Below are 10,245 nucleotides of genomic sequence, written 5' to 3'. Positions count from 1 at the left end.
ATTGATAACAAGGTCGACAGATGGCGATTATGGTTTAGGAAATATTAATCTACTGAAGCTCAACTGGTAGGATTCCAGTAGATGTAGCAGATATCCTAGATTCGGGAGGTCAAATGGACTGTATCGCGAATAAATTATGTACGGCATTTGATAGGGTATATCATGGCAAACTATTAGAAAAAATGAGTCCAACTGGACTAGACAAAAGAGTGGCTATATTTCTAGAAAATAGATCTCAGAGAATTAGAGTAGGCGAAGCTTTATCTGATCCTGTAATAATTAAGAGGGGAATTCTTCAAGGCAGTATTATTGGACCATTACCTTTTCTTATACACTGACTGAGCAAATGTCATGGGATAGCGGAGCTCTGATGCGCACGTATTGTCTGCGCACCACACGCCCCCTGTGCAAGGGGCAGTTGTATAGGAGACCTTGTGAGCAGTGGCTGTGCATGTGACAGGTGTCGTGAGCTGACACCGTTCGAACGGGGTATGGTGGTCGATGCGCGACGGATGGGAAGTGCGATGTCGGAAGTGGTGCGGGAATTCGGCTTCACACGATCAACCGTGTCCAGGGTGTATCGTGAACGGTTGAATGCGGGTGTCACCGTCCACAACAGACGAACGACCGGCCGTCCAGCCACCCTCGATGACCGTGACCGGCGACATCTGAGACGGATTGTCAATAGTGACAGACGGGCAACCGTGCAACAAATCACGGGTCAATTCAACACAGGCCGTGCTAGACACGTCTCACAGTGGACAATCCGTAGGAACATGGGGTTCTATGGGGGTATGGGAGCCGGCGCCGCAAACGGGTGCCACTGTTAACCCAACGTCATCGGGCACAACGAGGCGCATTTGTCGGCAGTCACCAGGGATGGACACTGGAACAATGGCGTAACGTGATATGGTCGGACGAATCACGATTTCAACTGCACCATGCCGATGGGAGGCACCGTGTATGGCGCAGACCACATGAAGCGATGGATCCCGCCTGTCTCGAAGCTGTGGTCCAGGGCGCTGGTGTCTCTGTTATGGTCTGAGGTGCATTTTCCTGGTATGGAATGTGCACCCTAGCTGTTCTGGAAGAGACTTTGAATGGTACACGGTATGTTGAACTGCTCGGAGACCTTCTCCACCCATTTTTGGCCTTTCAGCGCCCGGACGGTTCTGTGGTGTTTCAAGATGATAACGCGCCGCCACATTGCTCCCACGTCGCCCGGGAAAGGTTCCAGCAACATGCAGCGGAGGTCCAACGACTGCCATGGCCACCCAGGAGCCCCAATATGAACCAGCATTGGCGGCCGCTCTGCAAACAATTTGGTGTCAGCTGCGTCCAGAGGACTACCAGGGACTTGTCGACTCACTTCCACGGCATCTCACTACAGTTCGCAGAGCCAGAGAAGGCCCCACACGCTATTAGGCGACTATCCCATGACATTTGCTAAGTCAGTGTATATATAAATGATATGAGTATAGAACTGGAATCAGATATAAGGCTTTTTGCGGGTGATGTTATACTGTATAGAGTAATAAATAACTTACAAGATTGTAAGCAACTGCAAAATGACCTTGACAATATTGTGAGATGGACAGCCAACAATGGTATGATATAAACAGGGTTAAAAGTCAGGTTACGGGTTTCACAATAGGAAAAGTCTTTTTAGTTTTAATTACTGGGTTGATAGGGTGGAAGTTCCTTATCTACATGTTAATATAAGGAAAGATCTTCATTGGGATAATCACATAAATGGGATTTTAAATAGAACGTACAAATCTCTGCACATGGTTTTTAGGGATACTTACGGTTGTAGTAAGTATGTAAAGGAGAGGGCATATAAGTCTCTGGTAAGATCCCAACTAGATTATGGTTCTAGTATATGGGACTGTCACTAGGATTACTGATTTTGAGAACAGGAAAACATCTGAAGAAAAGCAGCTCGATTTCTTCTGGGTGATTTCTGACAGAGTAGAGTTACGAAAATTTTGCAAAGTCTGGCCTGGGAAGACTTGGGAGAAAGGAGGTAAGCTACTTGTCTAAGTGGTACCTTCCAAGCTGTTAGTGGAGAGATGGTGTTGAATGACATTAGTAGACGAATCAGTTTGAACGGTATTTTAAGAAGTAGGCAAGATTGCAATAAGAAGATAAAGTTGGAATTCAGGAGGACAAAGTGGGGCAAATATTCATTTACAGGAAGGAGGAGTTAAAGAATGGAATAATTTAGCAAGGGAGATGTTAAAAAATTTCCAAATTCTTTGCAATAATTTAAGAAAAGACTAGGTAAAAAACAAATGCTGAATCTGTCACCTGGGCAACTGCCCTACAGGCAGATGAGTAGTGATTGACTAATTGATGTGCTACATGATATGCTGGTGACGCGAGTTCTCCACACTTTACCGCCGCTAAACTGAACGCTAGTGGATCACCCTGTTGAGGAATGAGAAAACTTTATGGTCTTCCAGCTACTTAGAATTACTGGTAATACACCCCTGTCATTAACTGGGAGTCCACAATCTACTTCCTTTAAAACAAGTCACATAATCCACACACACAAAAATCTACAGTGCAGCAACAGCAAGGAATGTGTCAAGTATAGAAGCAAACACCAAAATGCTCTCGCGAGTGAACTACAGTGGAAGGCAACTACTGCACATGCTGTAGTGCCAGGCCTGCCAATAGGGCGCACTGACATAGTCACATTTTCTGGTTGCACATGAAGTTTAGCATGTTGCACACGCTGTAGTGCCAGGCCTGCCAACAGGGCACACTGACATAGTCACATTTTCTGGTTGCACATGAAGTTTAGCATGTTGCACACGCTGTAGTGCCAGGCCTGCCAACAGGGCACACTGACATAGAGTCACATTTTCTGGTTGCACATGAAGTTTAGCATGTTGCACACGCTGTAGTGCCAGGCCTGCCAACAGGGCACACTGACATAGTCACATTTTCTGGTTGCACATGAAGTTTAGCATGTTGCACACGCTGTAGTGCCAGGCCTGCCAACAGGGCGCACTGACATAGTCACATTTTCTGGTTGCACATGAAGTTTAGCATGTTGCACACGCTGTAGTGCCAGGCCTGCCAACAGGGCACACTGACATAGAGTCACATTTTCTGGTTGCACATGAAGTTTAGCATGTTGCACACGCTGTAGTGCCAGGCCTGCCAACAGGGAACACTGACATAGAGTCACATTTTCTGGTTGCACATGAAGTTTAGCATGTTGCACATGCTGTAGTGTTGCTGGCCTTAGTGCCAGGCCTGCCAATAGGGCACACTGACATAGAGTCACATTTTCTGGTTGCACATGAAGTTTAGCATGTTGCACATGCTGTAGTGTTTCTGGCCGTACTGCCAGGCCTGCCAATAGGGCGCACTGACATGAAGCCACGTTTTCTGGTTGCACCACTGGAGTTCAGCATGCTGGTGGTGGTATCAACCCTAAGTCTGTTACTCATAATACCACAAACCTTAAACTGTGATTGCTGCAAGGACCTGTTGGGTGACTACCTTTACCCTTACATTCAGTTAGTTCCCAGTGACCAATGTTAAGGTTTCAACAGGTCAACGAATTTTCCATCAATAAGAAATTAAAATGAAGGTGAATTTCCCACGCTGCCATGGCCTCCATACTCGCCAGACTATACTCCCAATGAACAATGTTGGGATATGCTGGAATGAGCTACAAGACTTGCTCCCACTCCTTCACAAAGTGTGCACCAACTGATGGAGCTGCTGCAGCGGGCATGGCTCAAGTTGCCCGTTGAGAACAGTAGCTACCTTGCAGAATCTTTTCCCCGATATCTAGAAGTGCGATTACCCAAAAAGGTGGACAGTTCAGGGTACAGCAATTTCATGCCAAAACGGGGAACAATAAGAGTCTACAACCACCCTATTACTCAGGACAAAAATGGATGGTTAAATATTTTTTTCACAAAATTAAGTTCCAAATAACCTTTAATTTGTATTTCTACTACACTACTAAAACATTGCCCCCAGAACAGGCAAGGCCAAAACCAGAAACACGACAACTATAGAAGATAATCCAGAGTTTGGTTTTACATCAAATGGCAGCATGGATTTTTTTATTATCCATTCCAAAAAATTAGGTCTACTTAAAGCAAGTGCAGAAGTTTTCAATCCATTCTCTTACTTAAAACTCTCTTGCTGACTCGTTCGGTCAAGTTTAAGATACCATTGTGAGGTGTGGGCTACCCTGTTATCAGCAAATCAAGATCTGTTCTGCCAAATGTGAATGAATGTTTCAAACACAAATGTATAGGTAACTTGACTTTTGGCATAGGGATGTGGCGACCCCATCGCCCAGTGGGAAACCACTGCAGTCAGCCACCTGAGTATCTGCGGGAAAACCACAGCTATGGAGGAAATGCCTACTCCCAGCCGTGACCAACTAGGGTGAACATTACCCTGGCAGAAGGTATAAAATGCCCTCTGGGGCTCATTACCTCAGTTGTAACAATGTTACTGATACTGTGGTAGCCCAGATTGTGAAGTAACCATGGAGCACATGATAATTACTACTTTACCCCAGGGGGTTGATCCCCCTTCGACGTCGGTCGACGCAAGCAGGTTGTCGGATTCTGAGGAGCTGCATCGTGTGCGGAGGGAGAGTCGGAGCTTCCCAATACCTCAACTTCCTCAATACACCAAACACAAAAGATCAGACCCAAGAGAACCTTTAAATTCGGGACCATCAACATACAGACCATGATCAGAGTGGGGAAACTGAAATAAATCCTAGATGCAATGAGCGAACATGGAATCGGCATACTGGCTCTACAGGAAACGAGATTCAGAGATGAAGATACGGTGGAATCAGAAGGATATGTAATACTGAAGAGAAAACCGGGTATCAAGATGAAGCAACAGCCGTTTATGTTTGGTACGGCGTTTATAGTAGACCGAAGCTTCTTTAGTAGTATCATTGACTGGAGGGGTATGAATGAGAGACTGTCATACTTGATGATGAAAATTGGCAATAAAACTTATACACTTGTCAATGCACATGCCCCCCACGAATGATAAGAACAAAACAGACAAGGCAGGGACAGAGAACTTCTGGAACGCACTGGATAAGGTAGTAACGGAAGCAAACAAGAGAGGTGTCACGATCTTGCTGGGGAATTTCAATGCACAGCTAGGCACTGAAAGGAGATTCAAAGGCCCTGTAAGGGATTACCCTGCGCACAAGAGAATAAATTAGAATGGAGAAAGGCTTGTGAACTTGTGCAAAAGACACAAGATGAGAATCATGACCACACACTATAAAGCCAAGGCGAGTAAAAAGACAACCTCATTAAGTCGGGGCAATAGAATTGGTGAAAGGCAGATAGACCACGTAGCTATCCGAGACAAAAACAATGCAGAGATCATGAACACCAAAGTCAGGAAAAACAGCAGAATGGAGTCTGACCACTATCTCACTGAAATCAAATGTAGATGGATACCAAACAGAACTAGGAGAAACATGAACACAAACTCACACCAGATCGACAGAGAACTGCTGAACAAAAACCAAGATCAGTACATGGAGAACCTGACAGTGGAGAGTAAATGGGAAAACTTAAAGGACAAGGTTAGAGAATAATCCAAACGATTGGCCACTAATAACAAGAGAAGGAAGCATGAGTGGTGGACAGAAGAATGTGAAGAGGCAGTAGGGTACAGGAGGAAGATGTGGGTAAGGTGGCAAACTACCAAGAAGGAAGGGGACCTGTCAACATTCGAGACAGCGAGAAAGATGGCTGCCAAGACGATCAGGAATGCCAGAAGGAAAAGGTGGAATGAGAGACTGGAAGAAGCTGATCATACGTTTAAGAAAAACAAATCACAATCCTTCTGTAAGGAGATGAAGAGCAGGATAAAGGGTAATGAGGCGAAAGAACATTTTGTGAAAGGACAAGATGGCAGCGAGTTGAAAATAGGTTAAAAAGACGTATGCGAGGAAATGGCAAGATATTTCGAAGATCTACTGAACACAGAAGCACCCACAGGGAGTATGACTCTACAGGACAGCAGAGACATCAACCAAGGACGAGCACCCACCAGAACAGAAGTTGTGAAGGCAATCAAGCATCTCAAGAACAACAAAGCAGCAGGTAATGATGGTATATGTGCCGAGGAGATCAAATGGGGTGGTCCTGCAATGGAAGAAAGCATGTACAGAATAATAATGGACATCTGGATAAATAAGAAGATACCTAGTGACTGGAAAGAAGCCATAATTATACCAGTACATAAGAAAGGAAACAAAAGCATACTGGATAACTACAGAGATATCTCACTGCTAAACATTGGGTACAAGATACTCTCGAGATTACTGCTAAATAGAGTGGAAGCACAGCTTGAATCGACCATAGGATAATACCAGGGTGGTTTCCAGAAAGGGAGAAACTGCTTAGAAGAGATCTTTGGACTCAAGAGAATCATAGAACACAGACACGGGAAAGGAAAGGACACAATAGAGACATCTGTATACCTCTCAAAAGCCTACGACTCGATAGACAGGAACACACTACTGAACATCCTACGCGACAGAGGATTGGATTCTACGACACATGCATTGGTGGGGGAAACATTGAACGCTACAACCACTAGAGTAAGATACCAGAGTATGTTGTCAGACAGCTCTGAAATTAAAACAGGAGTCCGACAAGGGGATGGTCTGTTGCCAATATTATTTAACCTAGTTTTGGATGAAGTGGTGAAACAGTGGAGACAGTTGAATAGAACCATGGGAATTGAAGGTGTACCGATTGGATATAAGATCAAAAACAATGTCATAGTGGATTGCCTTGCCTTCGCAGATGATATGGTATTGTTATTTATCTATTTATTCCTGACTTACATTTGTGGCGAAGTTAGGGCTCACGGCCCTCTCTTACACTTAACCACTATATATCAGTACAGCAATTAATGTGACAATCCTACTACTACTACTACTAATAATAATTGAAGAAAACCCATTCAGACAACATACACACAATGACTCACACAACTCAGTTTTATGTTCCCAGGAAAAACTTTCGGCAGGCAGATTTGAATTTATGAGACGAAGTAAGGTGCCGAATGTCCATTGAGAGTGTATTCCAGAGTCTCGATGCAGTAACTAAAAAGGAATTATTGTAGGAATTCATTCAACTTAGTGGAATTTCAAATAGGGAACCAGAACGAGTACTAATTTCATGGAATGAGGAAAGGAAAGGAAAATTAGAAGAGAGGTAAGTAGGAGTGTTCATCGAGAGCACTTTGTAAACAAGCGTCATTAGGTGAAAATACCTTCGTTCATTTATGCGTAGCCATCCCAATGTTTTGAAATATAGTGTAACATGAGAGTCAGTTACACGAGAAGGAAGAAGACGCGAAGTTGGCACTAGCAAATCTAGCTGAGACTGCAGCAAAGGTTGGTCTAAAAATAGCGTACAACAAGATGAAGGTACTTAATACGAAGACCGATTGGAATGTAAAAGGCCAAGTGGTAGAGAGAGTCAACAGCTTCCGGTACCTAGGTGAGAACATCACGGGTAAAGTAGAAAGCAACAAAAGTACCATAGACAGAGCTCAACTGCTGCTGAAACTATGATATGCAGCCATGACTACATATGGAAAAAAGAACCTCTCGAGGAACGCCAAACTGCGACACAACGTGATAACCATCAGGAATGCTGCATTATATGCAACTGAAACGCTGACATTAGGCAAGAGAGCATGCATACAACTGGAGAAGGAGGAAAGAAGAATCTTGAGATATATATGGGGCACCGAAAGGCAAGGTGATAACTGGGTACATAGATCAAGGCAGGAACTATATGCGAGTTTAGAACCAATCTTGAGTGTGATAAGAAAGAGAAGGTTAGGATTTGTTGGAGATCTCATGAGGATGGATGACAGTAGGCTGACGAAGAAGATGTGGAATGTAACCTGCTTAACTGGAAATTAGTGGATGAAGGAAGTCAGAGAAGATTGGGAGACTATTGGCATAAAAGAAAAATATCCACTGATGACAGTACAGGATAGGTCCAAATACAAAAAGCTCGTGGAAGTTCACAGATGGACAGACACCAGGATCCAGATTCAGATCACTGCAGCAGAGAGAAAGAGGAGGAGTGAGAGAATGAAGAGGTATTGGGAAGAAAGAAGACGTGCTGAACAAGTCGCTCGTGATCCTCAGGGATCGTAACAAACCAAATAGAATAGAATTTGACAGACTGCCGAAAGTTATTCCAAGCATTTTATGTTTTCATGGGGATCACTCTTTTCACTGGATCTTTCATATTTCTGTACCGAATTGTGGTAAATAAAACAATACTTATACCAATTCATGTTCTTTCCCATAACACTAGAAAAATTGTCACCATTAACTCTCTCAGGTCTAACTGCGAGCATAGCTCGCAGCGGCTGAAATTACGTTCAGGCCGCGCTGCGGGCATAGCCCGTAGTAAGGTTTGACAATTCACTAAAAATCGAGAACGAGCTATGCACGCATTCTGGTGGTTACATCGTGTTTCTTAGTTACGAGAGTATTTAAGCAGATGGCAGTATTATATGTCTAAGTCAGAGAATTTACGAAATTTTCGATTAACATGCATCAGTAGATGTTGTCACTCAGTGAGCTCTAAGACATAGCTTCTCGCGGCAAACATGTGTTTGACGAAAGTGATATTTTCGATATTTCATGATATATTATAAGTTTATGCGCAAATGAACATATTATTGACATATGAATTCGAAACAACTTCTTACATTTCATTATGACTGGAGTTCGTTTTACGGCCTAGCGCACGTTCTGGCGTATTTCAAATCTGCGTGAATACGTAAGATTGTCTACATATTAGTAAAGTTGTCTGTTTAGAAGACTGTATTTTCTCTTTCTCAGAAGTCTTTTGTGGTAAATGGAACAATATTTTTACATTTGAGTAACTTTTGACAAAATTTATCAATTAAAATAAAATGTCATAAGAGCTCCCATTTTCATTATTATAATTATTACTATTATTATTGAAAAATTATTATTTTTATATTGTGCTCATTATTGTTGTTGTTTTGTAATTGCAATGCATATTTTATATTAGCAAAATAGGGTAAATATAACAGTACTTCAGAAAACTGTACTTGCTCATTTATCAGTCAGACCTTTTTTCTATTCGCAAAACATGGTATAATATATGAACAATTTTAAAATCTCAAGTGATAATTGACATAATATAAACAGCGTTTTTCAAAACTAGATGCTCAAACAAGCACAAAGAAAAAAGAATCATGCAAACATCTCCTACACATAACGTTTTAAATACCCTTAAAAATGCCCAGACCAGAACGTTTGTTAGGGATATTACGGGCCAGACTGGAATGGGTTAACTAACTGAAGTGTAGAACTGAAAAACAGGCCTTATTCATTTACGAAGGTCCTAAAATCACAAAATAAAGTTGGTGGAATGGTTGAAGTATTCCAGCGGGTGAAATCTGTAGATGTCTCATATCTGAAGTCTTCCTATATTCTTGGTAGAAACTGAAGGTTACATTTCCTTTGCTTATCTGGGAGTCATTTCAAATGTATACATAGGTTTTTATTCACGTTCTCTTCTCTTACACATGTATTTTGTAAATATCCATTACTTTTTTTATAAGTTATTAATATTTAACCACCTTTAGTTGGAGTAGTAATGACACTGCTGATGATAAATCAAACCAACGAAACCAACAGCCTCTGTAACACATGACCCAAGTTGGGTGAGCCTCTTGCTGAGAAGTCGTCCATAAGATTTCAGAGTTGGTTAGGATTGAAATAAGGACAACTGCTGGTCCAACGGGAATGATAGATTTTATAATTATAAACTTACAATTTTTCTGGAATAACAACCACATTTAATATATACTAGAGATATAAAAACAGTTCATATAAACATGCAATGAAAGAAGCATACAAAACTGTTATATGATCCTTTCATCTTCCTAATTAACACATTTTCAACACTTATAAAAATTTGTACCGGTATGCCACCACTCCAGCCACCATAGCAGCGATGCTGCCAAACACGACTCCCCACCGCATCTGATAGAACTGAAACAATGAAACAGAAATAACATTAACACACACAGGATCACGGAGAGGGAAACAAATGTACCGTATTGGCCCAAATATAAGACAAACCTGAATTTTCCTAGGATATTTACAGGAGAAATTGAATAATGAATGGAATTACAACATATTCCAGCTCT

General features: G+C 42.2%; 1 protein-coding gene across 1 annotated transcript in view; it reads right to left on the bottom strand.

The window, feature by feature from the left end:
* Nucleotides 1–9,868: 9,868 nt before the first annotated feature.
* Nucleotides 9,869–10,245, bottom strand: part of zda (peptidyl-prolyl cis-trans isomerase zonda) — a 184,417-nt gene continuing 184,040 nt past the window's right edge. The window contains exon 8 of the mRNA XM_067145935.2: nt 9,869–10,087. Coding sequence (XP_067002036.2) covers nt 10,001–10,087 — 87 coding nt within the window. The 3' untranslated portion in view covers nt 9,869–10,000. The remainder of the gene's footprint in view (nt 10,088–10,245) is intronic.

The sequence above is a fragment of the Anabrus simplex genome, chromosome 4 (assembly GCF_040414725.1).
Source record: "Anabrus simplex isolate iqAnaSimp1 chromosome 4, ASM4041472v1, whole genome shotgun sequence".
Lineage (NCBI taxonomy): Eukaryota > Metazoa > Arthropoda > Insecta > Orthoptera > Tettigoniidae > Anabrus > Anabrus simplex.
Note: the sequence above shows the minus strand (reverse complement) of the source record. Positions and strands in the feature narration are given on the sequence as shown.